At 44.7% G+C, this 15739-nt stretch overlaps 1 protein-coding gene across 1 annotated transcript; it reads right to left on the reverse strand.

Annotated features, from left to right (window-relative positions):
- Nucleotides 1-13519: 13519 nt before the first annotated feature.
- Nucleotides 13520-14170, reverse strand: LOC126176673 (spidroin-1-like). Its single transcript, XM_049923833.1, has one exon. It carries the CDS (start codon nt 14168-14170, stop codon nt 13520-13522), a length of 651 nt encoding a protein of 216 aa, XP_049779790.1.
- Between the last annotated feature and the right edge of the window lie 1569 nt (nt 14171-15739).

Consider the following 15739-nt stretch of genomic DNA (forward strand, 5'->3'; position numbering starts at 1 on the left):
TTTCTGGAACATAGTGTTGACGTGAACCATCATATCTATTTAGAATGTTTGTGTCAAGGCTGAAAATTTTCGATGAAATTCTTGGTTGTTTCTCTTTTGTCCACTGAAATAATATTAGGAGTAGATTTCCTAAACAAATACAAAGCTGTTCTGAATTTCAATGACGCCGAAATAGGAATGGAAGGTAAGTCAGTTTCATTAACATTTCAAGACTGGATCTCGAAACGAGAAGAAGAAAGAAATTGTTTATGTTTTTTAACAAATAATGCATTGACAATCCCATCCGAGTGCTTTCGTAATTACATAAGTTTTGCACATACCTGTTACGATGAAATGGATCAGGAAATCAAGATACAGAGTCTCATATAGGAAAAATTGGATAGAATAGAGCAATGTACAGAAACTGACAGAAAGGACCACAATAAGTGATTAGGGCTAGATAACTATTTTACTTCAGTTGTGTTCAGATCAGTTACAGTTCAGTTCAAATTACGTTCTGTTTAGTCAAAGGTTAGCATACGAGTTTAAGTCGAATAACAATTTGTGGGGTCATAGTTTTTGCACTTACACACAGGTGAGCAGCATAACGCACTGCACACCGATGTGTTTCCTGCTGCACTCTGCAGTTTCAATTTGCCAATGACGCTCGTTTGGATAGAAACTGGTGGCAGATAAACGCCATCCGATCACCAACTGTGGTGATCATACGACTTTCATTATTGTCCATCATTGGCGAACGCTGCCTGGTAGTCCCATTATCAACAGATGTTCTTTCAAACCAATGTCACTAGAGACTTCATTATCAAATTTTCGAGTCTTCCTGGTCTGAGCTAAAAGAACCTGAAAGACTTCTGTTTTTTTGCAGCAAGATGGAGTTGCGTGCCATAAGAATTATCAGCTGTTGCCTCCTCTTCAGAAGAACGCACAATAAACAGGGGCTCGTGGACGCCTCATTCGTTTCACCTCTCTTCTTCTGACGTATTTTGTTAGAAGAAAAAGTGCACGAGCTTAATCAAGCCAAGGAAAATATACGCCGGAGTACTGAGACGGTCTACGTAGGAGTTCTGCGTTATATGGGTTTGAATATCATTCACCAGCACAAAAATGCGTAGAGGACCACAGCGACCACTGTCAACAGTTGCAATTTTTAAGCTGCTGTAATTCTCGTTTCCACAAATCCTACGTTACTGGAATGTTGATTTTTTCAGTACGATATTGCATTGTCTGTGTTGGGCAGAAGCGTAGGCTTAACGTTCCTCGGGCATGGATGATGTCCAAGGAAACAGGCACTGCAGTGACTACAGCCGTTATGAAATATACAGGGTGATTCAAAAAGAATACCACAACTTTAAAAATTTGTATTTAATGAAAGAAACATAATATAACCTTCTGTTATACATCATTACAAAGAGTAATTAAAAAGGTTTTTTTTTCACTCAAAAATAAGTTCAGAGATGTTCAATATGGCCCCCTCCAGACACTCGAGCAATATCAACCCGATACTCCAACTCGTTCCACACTCTCTGTAGCATATCAGGCGTAACAGTTTGGATAGCTGCTGTTATTTCTCGTTTCAAATCATCAATGGTGGCTGAGAGAGGTGGCCGAAACACCATATCCTTAACATACCCCCATAAGAAAAAATCGCAGGGGGTAAGATCAGGGCTTCTTGGAGGCCAGTGATGAAGTGCTCTGTCACAGGCTGCCTGGCGGCCGATCCATCGCCTCGGGTAGTAGACGTTCAGTTGATTGTGGAATTTGCAGCTCTCTGCTAGCTCTGCGAGTCGATTTTCCTGGGCTGCGAACAAATGCTTGCTGGATGCGTGCTACATTTTCATCACTCGTTCTCGGCCGTCCAGAACTTTTCCCTTTGCACAAACACCCATTCTCTGTAAACTGTTTATACCAACATTTAATACACCACCTATCAGGAGGTTTAACACCATACTTCGTTCGAAATGCACGCTGAACAACTGTCGTCGATTCACTTCTGCCGTACTCAATAACACAAAAAGCTTTCTGTTGAGCGGTCGCCATCTTAGCATCAACTGACGCTGACGCCTAGTCAACAGCGCCTCAAGCGAACAAATGTACAACTAAATGAAACTTTATAGCTCCCTTAATTCGCCGACAGATAGTGCTTAGCTCTGCCTTTTGTCGTTGCAGAATTTTAAATTCCTAAAGTTGTGGTATTCTTTTTGAATCACCCTGTATAAAATATATTCGCAGTTCCGAATATGGATAACGATCAGCCGTATAATGGAATGACGACAGTGAAAATTTGTGCTGGATCGTGACTCCAAACCGGATTTCTCGATTATTGCGAGCGGTCGCCTTACCATTTTTATGTTTAAAGACGCTACCCCCTTTCTTTCCTGATTGTAAAGAAGAAAGATCTACTTTCCACCACCACTTTGCCCCTAAAAAAATTAATATCTATGCCACTTCATTTGCGGAGCTCCATCTGAGGGCATAGTGGCACAACGTCATTTTCACTGATGAGAAGGTGTTTCCCACCAGTAACGGTAGTCCACGAATCGTTTACAGGCCGCAAGGGACTCGCCATCGACGCGAATATGTAACCACGACGAGAAGAAGTGGCCGGCTATCTGTTACCTGCTGGGGTTGGATTTCTGCGAGAGGGGCGGGAATTCTTCACGGATAGAAGGAACTCTGGACAGCGTGCAGTATGCCCACACATTGAAAAATGTGATGCTTCCGTCAGTGCGAATACTGTACGCCGAAGATGACGGCACATTGAAAGAGGACCATTCTCCCATTCACAAGCCTCCATTTGTTCAGCAGCGGCTCTCCACGATTGGCGTCAACGTCATGGACTGGGCGCCACGGGCGGCTGATATGAACCCCATGGAAAACATGTAGGCTGAGGTCGCCAGAACATTAACAGAGAACTGGCCACGAAACCAACCAACTGCTAGCGGACGCTATTTGGGACTGCGTCCTGGAAGCCTGGGAGGAAGTTGCTTCTTCAGGCTGTTACGTCCGACAGCTTATACATTCTATGCCAAGACGCACGATAGAAGTACAAAATAATGAAGGATTCTGGATAAAATATTAGAGTCCTTAAAATGTTTTGTTATGTCTTCTTTTTAGTCATTTTTCCTCATTGGGTGCTAGTGGAAGATCGCGTGGCAACAGAAAAGATACAATATGGGTTACTTCTCCTTTGAGTTGCCTTTGTAATTCAAGTGGCTTTCTTTTGAATATACGGTTTGTTCAATATTCTATTTTGATTTCATTTATACCCTGTCTAGATACCTACAAACTAATCAGCGTAGATGGACTGTCGCAATAGTTTTTGTTATTTCAAATATATCTCTCTCTTCGCCTTCATCCATGAATACATCCCGCTACGGTCGCCAGGTTCGAATCCTGCCTCGGCCATGGATGTGTGTGATGTCCTTAGGTTAGTTAGGTTTAATTAGTTCTAAGTTCTAGGCGACTGATGACCTTAGAAGTTAAGTCGCATAGTGCTCAGAGCCATTTGAACCATTTGAACCATGAATACATCCTCCGTCCTCCACACAATACGCAAACGATTTCGTATTATGTTTACTCGTTGTTAATATCTGCCTCTGTTCTCTCTCTCTCTCTCTCTCTCTCTCTCTCTCTCTCTCTCTCTCTCTCTGACACCATCGACGCAAGTGCCCTTCTATTCCATTCCCCCAAAACTTTATAAACAAATCTAGCGGTTTCCATTGACGCTACATTTTCTCCTTTAATTGCTGCAGTCTTTACTCTCTATCATTCCTCTCAACACCTATGAAACCGTATTCTTTGATGTCCCCTTCCCTATAACCCATTCTTCGTTCTGAAAACAGTCCTTCCTTATCTCTCGGTCCTAATATAAAACGAACTATGGCACACATCTAAGTAAGCAATACTTTGCAAGCATTTCACGCTTATATTTTGCACTTCTGTACTTCTATCTATTCCCAGATCCTGCCCTTCTTTCTGTTACTCGTCCCTTGACATCTTCATCTACATCTAAACGAATACTCTGCAATTCATAATTATGTGCTTCACAGGGGGTTCTGTGGTGTGGTGGATTTATCTTGTATTGATATGTAAAACGTGTAGGTTCACATCTCACGTCAGGCGTAGATTTTTAACACACACAAGTAACTCTCCTTCACCCCTAGTAACGCCAAAGTGCAGAATGCCAGTAAGCCCCGTAGTTCAATATCCGCAGTAAAGATAACATCCCTTCGCTGCCGACTGGGGCAGAGCGGCATTCGTTTGAGCTGTGACAGATGGACAAACCCCGGATGGCAGAGACTCTGTTACCAGCAAGCCGTCGTAAACTAGAAAACGTATTTCATTTAATGAACCAATGGCTATGTAAGTTCACAAGGCTCTTACTTTATTTGAAACTGAGACGTTGAAATTTGTGGTGCTGGGCTGGGATTCGAATTCGATTTCACTGTGTTCCCCTAGATTGCAAACTCTTCTAGGCCTCCTCGAAAGGCACCTATCTGGTTTCGAATCCTGATCAGCACAAAATATTCATTATTTCATTTCAAGCCCTAGCATGTGCACTTCGAACTGCTAGTGAAAAATAGTTGCATTTTCAACGTCTCTTTGTCAGCTGTAACATGTTCGTTTCAACTCATAGCCACATGATGAGCTTATTATCACAAAATTATAAGATCAAACGTTTCCTTACATCTTTTCAAATATCCCTCTCCATCCTACTCGCGAAAACGGATTTGGGTTTGACGTTGTGTTCGTTGTGAACACCAACGACGATATGTTGTGGATTCAACTTCTAGCCAGCAGAGTATTTTCCATCACATCACTGAAAGTACAAACATGCCACTCCTGGCTATTATTGGAAAAGAATTTGATAGTTAAAGTATCTTCATGACCACGTGTGCGGGGTTTGAATTCCATTCAGCACAGAACTTTACGTCGCCTGATGTATAGTTAAACATGCGCACATCTCGCTACTGGTGAACCAACAACAGCTAGAAAACGACGGCGCTAGATGCTGGGTTCGAATCTCAGTCAGGCAAAAACAATTCTACCGTCGTTTAAGGTTCCAACATCTCACTATTGGTGAAAATATTTGATATTTAACTTCTGATTTTACGTACTTCGCTAACAATCCGATTAGGTGCTGGGTTCGCATCCATGTCACAAGCTTTACATGATGGCAATTCAATTTTAAACATGAGCATACCTTGTACCTTGCGAATGACACCATGTTAAACTTCGTTGGGGGTAGTTCACAGGAAGGTAACTTATGACAGGATTCCCAGTTCAGTACAAAAATTTTCGCCATTTATTTCCAGGATCTGAATTAATAACTGATACTGGTGCAAACGTCTACACTTCACGTCTCTTTATGCCAAGTGATCGGGCCTCAATAAGGCACAAACAAAGCTTAGATTAGTTAGCAATGGCTATAGGTGCTGGCTTTGAATCCAGGTCCAGAACGACAACATTGGTCATGTCATTTAAAGTCAAATTTGTTTTTTGTGTTACGAGAACAATGATATTACTGGTGACCGTTGTTAATGTTGAGATTTCCGTAGAGTGCATGTTCCCGTTAATCGCGTTTTTTTACTGGTTCGTCCAATATCCAGTTTCCAGAGCCATTCGCCGCCGAGCGACGTTCAGCACGTGGATGGAAAGTCTTTTCGAGAGCGAAAAACTTTTTTCCAATTGCTGTACAGCTTTGTAACTCCATATATTGTCTCAAGTATTTAATTTTGACTAAGGATTACTGTGCGATATATGCAAAAAAATACGTTTTCTCAGAACTTTTGGATTGTCAGTTGTTGTAATTAAGGTTAGTTTATGAGTGCTATGGGGTGTCTCATCGCTAAGAACGTGTTTTCCAATATGTTTTGTATGACGACATTAGTTGACGCTTAGACTGACTGCCATGAAGAACTTTGGTCCTTAGCAGTCTCTTGAGGCACGCAATGCTTGTAGTCAGACGACTGTACGCCACGGGGTACTGGACCTGCAACACAGCTACATTATGTTGCTTGTATTCGGCAGTGACTCACTTTTTTTTCCGTCAAGTTTGCATCACGTCTAGCGATTTCAGTTCCATTCAGATAATGCCTTTGTGGTGCGCCGTTTCTTTTTTTCTTAGAGTGTACTTAGTATACTGCACAGTGCCACCTGCAGGCTTGGTTAGCATTTACACTGATGTTCAAGCATTCGTTTCTCACGTTGTTTCCATACTTTTTTCAGCCCCCGTATCTCACGTGCATTACCCATTGAAGACGTCGTTTCGGCTGAAGTATAATTTCCGAACTTCGTTTCTAATCTCAGAAAAGTCAGTTTGGGGTCCTTTGTTCCTGTGTTTATAATTTTGGCTCTTAAGGTGAAGGGCACAGCGCACAGGTCTGGCCACCACTTCACTATTTTGTATCTGGCTGATACAAGGTGGTTTGTCCCTACACAACGAATATATATATAGGGTGAAAAATATTTAAACCGACAAACTCTGGGAGGTTGTAGGGGACATCAAAACAAATATTTTTCCCTAATGTCATTTTTTCCTATGAGGAGTATTCTAACCGGTAGAGGAAGATTTTTCTGGCGGCAAATTAGTTAAACCAACAAACACTTCCCATTTTTTATGACCAAGAGACAACAACTAGGTAGCAGATACGACCCAATTAAACAGTCTCCAACAACACCGACCCATACATTAACGAAGAACCGCACTTGATGAGCGCTAGTAACTGTGGCATGTGGGTTATCCTCACTCCAAATATGCGAATTGTGCATATTGAAGACTCCATCACGCCCGAACGTTGCTTCATCGGTAAACAACACAGAGGATGGAAATGTAGGATCCATTTCACCCTGTTCCAGGTACCACTGCGGAAACTGTGCTCTGGGTCGATAATCAACTGTTTCCAGGTTGTGGACACGCTGTAAGTGAAATGGACGTAACAATTGCTCTCGAAGGACTGCTGTTACATTCGTCTGATTCGTCTCCATTGCAATTGCACGAGTGCTGATTGAAGGATCCCGCTCCACACGCTGCAAGACAGCTTCCTCAAACTGCAGCGTTATTACCGTGCGACGTCGTGCCTGTCCAGGTAATCTGCTAAATGACCTGTTCTCACGCAGACGTTGGTACACAGCATCAAAGGTCGTATGGTGCGGGATACGGCGATTAGGATATTGTTGTTGATAAACCCGCTGTGCAGCTCGTCCGTTGTGGAGCGCTACGTAGTACGCACCGACCGTATCAGTGTACTCACTCCAGGTGTATCACTCCATTAGTAAACAGACACAGTGCACTACTACACTGGTGGACAGCAGTTACCTACAACTGAAGAGCGTAATACGCCCTCTAACAACTGAAGATCGTAATACGGCCTCTAACAAGTTGAGAGCGTAATATGGCCTCCACTGGTTTAAATACTCCTCATGGGAAAAAATGACATTAGGGAAAAATATTTGTTTTGATGTTTCCTACTCCCTACAACCTCCCAGAGTTTGCCGGTTTAAATACGTTTCACCCTATATATATATATATATATATATATATATATATATATATATATATATATATATATGTGTGTGTGTGTGTGTGTGTGTGTTGTGAAACGTGTATACACACACATCGTTTCATAGCATAGTGAGAAAACATACAAAAATATTTTTTTTTTCTTTTAGTATTGCACAGTAACTAACTACTCCGTTTCACAAGAGAGTAAAGAAATGCACGTCAGATAAACTGATGCCTAATGTAAGATGTTTTCAAAGCATTGCCACCTGGCGACAGGAGGCTGTTTCACGGAAAGTCAGTGCGCAGACGTCCCTGCACCGCGGCATCGTTTTTGATGTGGATAAGAATCGGTCTGAACCCTTTTACAGCAGCCTTCGCAGTATTCGGGTCCAGCTGTTTAATATAACACAGAATGCGTAATAGCATACCGCCGCTGTGCCATACGGCTTGAAAAAGAAAGTCGAGCTAAAGTCCACGTCACTGCAGCGACAATGAAACGAACCAAACAGAAAATATCGGAATCTGTAACTGCCGTGTGCGTGTGTGTGTGTGTGTGCCGTGCTGTAAAATGTTTCCGTGTTTGGAGCAGTATTGCGGGTGACGATCGTCAGGGCCACGGCGCGTGCTGCCAGTCCACAGTCGCTGTGAACAATGAACGACGTAGTTGACCTGCGGGCGACGCCTGACGGGGTAAGAAACGACAACGGCGTGAAGAACAGGTGTGCGGGCTCGAGGCCGGTCTGTTGACGCCGCGCTGCGAGCGTGTATCCCGTCCGACGTTGCTCGCCTGCCTGCGAGGCCCGTGGCGGTGGCGGCGGCGGCTGCCAGTAATTCCCGCCCACGTACCGAGGCCGAAATCGGCTCGCGAGCGATGCGGCCGCCGCAGCGCGCCGCTCACGCGGATTTATGGAACTGGCTGCTGTGCACGGTATCAGCAAAACCGACAACTAAAATGGAAACAGAGCATTTCGCGTTGTACAAGTATGTTCTTTAGACAGGATTTGTCTCTTCTCCTCTCAGGGACTGTATTGTAATGGGTCTCACTGTTTTTCTTTTTTTTCCTTTAAGGGGCTCCGGAACGCCCTATACTTGCAATGTTAAAATAACGCTTATAAATTACATCTTTCCTCACAAAGTATTTGAGGTAGGAAGTTGAACTTTTTACAGATTATTTATTGGAATATGGGCTACAACTTAACACAGGGATTTTACAAAATTTTAGTTCAGTTATTAAAGATGATTTTTTTTAAATTGTAATGAAAATTCACAACAATTTTGCAATTTTTATTTATATATTCAAAAATATACAGCTTTTTCGAAAAAGGCTGTGCTAAATTATGCAGAAGGTACTGTGTAACATTTACTGAAAGTTTGAAACAAATATGTTTGGAAGATCCTTAGAAAACATGTAATTAGTATGAGAAAATAAAAGTTTTGGGAATCGAGCGACAAAGATTTGATTAACTTTTTAGTGCATTCCACGTCCATAGGATGGATTATCTTCATCCTCTGCAAACTCCTCCTCCAGCTTCCTCCTGTTCCTCCTCCTGTTTACTCTTGCTTGTATTTCTAGACTCTTACAGCCCTGTCTGCAGCCCGAAGGCGTTCCTTGTCTAAAGCAAGCATCGCTCGTACCATGTTAGAACCTATCTTCATTCCCATATTTGGCTTTCCAACATTTCTCCTTTTCTTAAAAGCCTTCAGAGGATTTCTAATAACTTTACTTTTACTCATTATTATACTTCAACAAAACAGAGACTCAAGAAACAGAATTAATTACGAATATTTAATTACGAATATTTTCGAGATAACGACAGAGTAAATAAACATGAAACAATCGACAATCACACCAGCGATATATATTGAACCATCACAGGTTAGCCACAACACATACTTTATCTCAGATCACTAAAATGTACCTGATGAACACGGACGTTAATAATAACACCATTTGACAGCAGTTTAACAGCGCCACAGTGGGTCACGCCCATGTAGAACACATTTCAAAAAAAAAAAAACTAAAAATAGTTGTAGTCTTCGGAATTGAATAAATTATATATCTATTAAAAGGTAATAGTCTGCAGATACAGAAAACGCAAAAAAGTAAAAATTGAACTTTTCATGATTTTGAGCCTTTCCGGAGCCCCTTAAGTAATTTGTGCCTGATTTTATTCTGAGAAGCTCAGTAATGTATGTAAATACCGTAAATGTAAATGTGATTCAAAAAGTACTTGAAGTGAAGTGAAGGGCAGCTGAACAGCAAGGAACTCTTTAGCGCGCAATCCCCGCAACGATAGAAAGAGGACGTCTTGCTAGGCCGTCGCTCAGAACGTATTGTTACATTTAATGAAAAAAAACCGAGTGAAGTATGTGTAAGAGTTGCCAAACACTTATGTATACAAATTTTCTGGAAGTGAAGAATAGAAATGTCTTGTTTTTGGAAAAGGAGGTGAACTTCATTGTCGTCGCCGTCTATCAATCGACAGAATTTATGCTGCCGAACTCCACTGACCAATTTTGATGTAGCAGGACGTGTAGTTTGAAGGAAGTTTGTGTCTCAAGCAATGTCCTTTTCTTACGAAAAGCAGATTGCTGTTTGATCTTCCTTACTTACAACAGTGGTCCCTTATGTATGAAAAGCTACGAAAACTTGAGCTCAAAGCTATCCGCAATACGGCCAAGTAACTAACAGAGTCGTATTTTAAACCTTAAAGAACAATAACTTCCTACAAATTGCAATATGTCAAAAACTGGTGCAGAAGCTGATCATTCGAGGAGGCAGTACCCAAAATTCGGGTACCAGTTACGAATTAAAGTCAAAATCTCTCTCTCTCTCTCTCTCTCTCTCCGAACACATATATAAATATTGATATTATTATTGAAAAAAAGTCATTTTACAGTATCGCACAGTGTGTTTCTTTAAAATTACACTGCGGGCTGAGTGCCTCAGTCGCTAAAAAGGGAAGCCTTATATGACCACTTTATTGTCCGTCTCTCTGGCTATACGTATGTCCGTATTTATCAAGAACGGGTAGAGGTACCGAGCTGAAATTTATGTGAAATACTACGGTATACAGGCAATTGGCGGTGTAAATAAAGTTAAATTTCCAAGTCAATGGAATCATACATGTCAAATGTTCTGATACTCGCAAAATCACTCCTCAGAAGTTGCAGGTGAACTCTTTCTACAACACTCGGTTCTGGTGGTCCTGTGGTAAAGCGCGCATCTGAGAACTGAATCTCGGGCGGCCACTGACTTTACTGACTTTCCCACATCAGTTTTAACTTAGCCTTCACCTCTCAGAGACTTGAGGCGTCATCAGAAACAACACGTCGTTCGGATTGCACGTTCTACTGTGGGTCGCCTTTCGCCGTTCCGAGAACTGGGGCGCTTCAGTCCGGGACCGCGCTGCTGCTACGGTCGCAGGTTCGAATCCTGCCTCGGGCACGGATGTGTGTGATGTCCTTAGGTTAATTAGCATTAAGTAGTTCTCAGTCTAGGGGACTGATGACCTCAGATGTTAAGTGCCGTAGTGCTCAGAACCATTTCAACCATCTGAGAACTGGGGTAGGCTTACGGACACGCAACTGGCCAAGTGGCGTCCAGTAGAGAGACTTGCACCGGGCCGTTACTACTGTTATATGTGCGCGTAGTTAAGTCTGCACGGACCCGCCATTTGTGCAGTTTTTTATTTATTTACTCCTATGCCATCAACACCTGGTCTGTAGTATCTTTATTGCAGGTCATTCGACACACGAGTCACAGTACATCACAGAATTAGATTCTTCGTTTATATCTACGTATATGGCCTGCAAATCACTGAAGTGCGTGGGAGAAAATACTTGCCACACTGCAGGTTATTACGGTGTACGGTCGTTCTAAGTGGCTGTAGAGGGCGCTGAGAGTGAGCCCGTGTGTCCCGGTGCGCGCTGTACATACTCTTGCATTCATCGTCCACACGCGAGCGAGTTTGTACTGTACTTCCCACGTAATGCAGGCTCTGGAAACCTGGTAAGTAGGCTTTTACGGTATGGCTGGCACGTATGTCGAAGTCTCCGTGAGATCAGCCTTTCCGTGACGCTGTCCAGAGGACGAAGCAAGTCTCTGTCTACTCGTGGTGCCCTCGTTTCCAAACGTTCGACATTCCTTGTTAGTCTTGCTTTCGTATGGCTGCCAGATACCTGAGCAATTTTCTAGAATAGGGTGCACGAGAGTTTTATAAGCAAATTAGCGACAGAAAATGTTTAACATAAAATAATGCCCAATATACAATAAAGTAAAATCTTTTTAAACCCACCGGCAACCAAAAGACGACGCTACACGGCACATATGTGTTCCTCTTTTGCAGATGATCCAGATCTGACGGCAGTGTAGGATCGGCTTACAAGCTGACGGCAGAGAAATCTGATTTTTGTAATTTTTTATATTTATGATACGTGAAGTCCTGAAATTAAATGTTAATCACTCACAGCAGTTCGGTGCAAATCTCAAAAATTCTGGAGAAAATGGACTTTGAAGTTTTCCAAGTATTTTTAAATCCCCAGAAGGAAGGACAAATTCTTGGCAGATCGCGTGGCTCGCGAATACTCGCCCACCACCTGCGCAGTAAGGTTTCATTCGCAGCCGATGCAAATTTTTAAACAAAGAGGCATGTTGTTGTACGAGCATGTCGGTGAAGTGTGAAGAACGTAAAGGAGTAAAGAAATTTCGGTAGCGCTAAGTAGTGGTGTGAGTCTTTTTGCGGCCATTGTTTCTCCTTATTTTGATCACTTCGATTATCTCTAATATTTAGCCGGCCGCGGTGGTCTAGCGGTTCTAGGCGCGCAGTCCGGAACCGCGCGACTGCTACGGTCGCAGGTTCGAATCCTGTCTCGGGCATGGATGTGTGTGATATCCTTAGGTTAGTTCGGTTTAAATAGTTCTAAGTTCTAGGGGACTGATGACCACAGATGTTTAAGTCCCATAGTGCTCAGAGCGATTTGAACCATTTTTTTGTAATATTTAAATATAAAATTCATGAAATGTATGCTAATTAACATACAGATGACTGTCGTTTTTATGAAAATGCACGTCTTTTTCTTTCTAAATACACATCGCTCAAAAAATGCAGTTTTAATTGCAAATATAAATTCTTAATCACCAACATTTTATTAAGATTGTTAATAAAGATTGTCCAAGTTGAAATAATTAAAAATATGTTTTTAATTTTTATATCTTTCAACGTTTCATGAGATGTTCTCAGACCACGCGCCATTGTTTAAAAGCTTTCTGTGGCCTGGAACCAACTGGAGGCTGGCCGTGTGGGGGTCAGCCTTCTGCCACACAGCCACGCCGCCCCTCGAAAATCGACCTCTATTCGGAAAACTTCAATGTAGATTTTCTCGAGAATGTTTTACTGCTGCATTTAACTATTTCCGGATGTTTATATTTGAGTTCTCAACTTCTCGTATCATAAAAATAAAATAATAACAAAAATCTGAACGCCGTGTGGTGTTCTCGTTAGTCTTGCAGTCCGTTGTCGTGCATCCCGTTGCGAGTAATTTCGTTGTACGTAATGTGTTCAGTAAACGACGGCTGTTTCGTGCTTCGGTGCTATTCGAGTCTTCGTTTGCCCTCGTGGGCTGCCTCTGCTCTCATTCTATGACAAAATTCACATAATAATAATAGAATCCGACTGTGCAAGCAATAAATTACGTACATCTAAAATTTTAATTTAAATTTACACGCATCTTTCGCAAAAAAATCGCTCAGGAAAGTTACGGAAGTGTGAGTACTGAGGATCGTAGTTGGGGACGCTCTGGAAACAGAACAAAAATTCTGAAGAAACTCGCTGCGTAGTATCTACCGTAATCCGAGAAGCTAACACCACGAACTCAGGTGTCCGGACTCGTTCCTCAGTCACACATTTGTGAGCGGTGTGCTTCGCAACTGTAAATAAATATGTCGGTAGGGACTGTCACCACTAAAGCGGCGGACCGATCAGAAACTCTCTTTTTAACGATCAGATCGCGATATTACTCCGACATGAGGGAACACGGCGTCCTTGAGTAGGTCTGCCAGATGCACAGGCGGCGGCGCCTACCTTTGGAGGTGAGGCTGAATGAGCGCAGGCGGTACGACTCGTCGTCCTCGCCCTCGAGCGGCCCGCCGAGCGCGTCGGGAACGTCCAGGTAGGCGGCGGACTTGCGGGGCGGCGGCTGCTGCTGCACGTGGCCGTGGCCGTGGCCGTGGCCGTGGTGCACGGAGCGCCGGCTCGAGCCGCGCCTGCGGAAGCCGGGCGACGCCTCGGGGGTGGCGGCGGCGGGCAGCCCCAGCCCCGGCGCCGGGGGCGGCGTGCCCTCCGCCCCGTGTCCGGCGAGGCGCGGCTCGCTCACGCCGCCCCGCATGCCTTCGCCGCCGCCCCCGGCCGCCCCCGCGGCCGCTCGCCGCCGCACGGACTTGCCGCCGGTGAGGCGCGCGCTCTGCGACCGGGCTGCGGGCCGGCGCCGCCTCCCGGCCACCGGGGTCCCGCCGCCACCCCCACTGCCGCTGCCTCCGCCCCCGCCGGCGGCCGCGGCTGCGGCGGCGGCGGCCACGGCCTCCATGCTGGAGAAGCCGGGCGCGCAGATGGAGGCGGAGCGGCCCTTGGACATGGCCACGGTGAGCGCGCCGTCGTCGGTCGGCATGTCGCGGGTCGCGGGTCGCGCCGTGCTGCGGCCGGGCGCGCACTGCGCTGCCCGGGCCCGGCCCCGCCGCCTCGGCCGCCCTCGGCCGCGCTCGGCTGCGCTCGGCCCGCGTCGCATTCGCCGTCGCCGCCGCCGCCGCCGGCCACGTGTCGGCGCAGCCGCAGCCGTCCCTTCAGGGCCCCCACGTTAGGGGCGGCGCGTACTGCTCAGATAATCGGTTTTCGTTTATGTCGACCACACATTCCGGAAGCGGTGAAGACATACTGCCTTCTTCTGCGGACAACGCACGAACATAAGACACACAGTACACATAAATCGCCTGAACACACAGAACGAACTACATGCCATAATACGCGACCCGGAAAGGTGGACTGAACTCAACAAACTAACGGACGAAATCTCGAAGATCCAACAAATAGAATACTTGCGCAACAAACCCTACCGAAGGCAAGTCGGTCCAAACAGACGTCACGATGCCCAGGGGGACACAGATATGATTAGCACCACGAGTGATGAAGAAGAAACAGATACAGACCAGGGCACCAACACAGATATTGAAGCGTCCAGCGCGGATGATCCATAGTGTCAACCAAGTTAAATTCAAAGAACAGAGTGGAACAACCGACAAGAGGTGCACAAGTCACACAAAATCCTAAAAACAGATTGCACCTTATATATAAACAGTTAACAGCATCTCCATGTTCAATAAGAGCTTAAAGCTAGGTACCTCTTCAAGGGACCTACGCCTTCCGTTAAGAGGCAGCGCACAGTCTGTATGGAAGCATCTTAATTGTCGTCCCTCTCTTTTGAGTCCAACCCGACGGATACCTATGGTAGATCGGGGAAAACCACCGCTCTGGCTATGTTGCTGGCGGGGCCGGAAGGTGCTAACTGCCACACCACGTATCATTGTAAGTCTCATTGGCTCAGTGTGAACTGTTTGTACAACCAACCTACACAGCCTATACCTCAACCTCCACTATACTAAGAACTTCTCATCTGAAACTTAAAGTTGGGCACCTCTTCAAGGGACCCACGCCCCCCTGGTAAGAGGCGGCGGACGTCCTGGATGGAAGGATCTTAATTGTGGTTCCTCTCTTTTGAGCCCAACCCGACGGATACCTATGGTAGATCGGGGAAAACCACCGTTCAGTTCGCGTTGTCGGCGGGGCCGGGAGGTGCTTGCGCCTGATGTACTCTACTAGGAGCCTTGTAGGCTCAACACAAACCGTTAGCGTCATTACCTTATTACTTTTACTACGAGTACCCTTTCATTAGCAACTTTGAGCCAAGCACAAAATCAGTTACCTCTCTATTGTATATCGTAAATAGTTTAGTAGGCTGGACATGGAGGTCTTAGTCTTAGTTTCTAGCTTTAACGTACCCTAATCTCTTCTAGTTAAGGTAGTTTTTAGGATGGTAGATGTTAAAGGCATGGTGAGCAACGGCCAGCGTCTTGAGGTTCATTCCAAGACCCGGGCCGCCGCCCACAACCAGGTGACGGGCAATATTATACCTATAACTTCTCTATTCAGTTCTCTTCATTCCTTCTTTCTAAATATTTAATTT

Source organism: Schistocerca cancellata, chromosome 3 (genome assembly GCF_023864275.1).
Source record: "Schistocerca cancellata isolate TAMUIC-IGC-003103 chromosome 3, iqSchCanc2.1, whole genome shotgun sequence".
NCBI classification, from domain to species: Eukaryota; Metazoa; Arthropoda; class Insecta; order Orthoptera; family Acrididae; genus Schistocerca; species Schistocerca cancellata.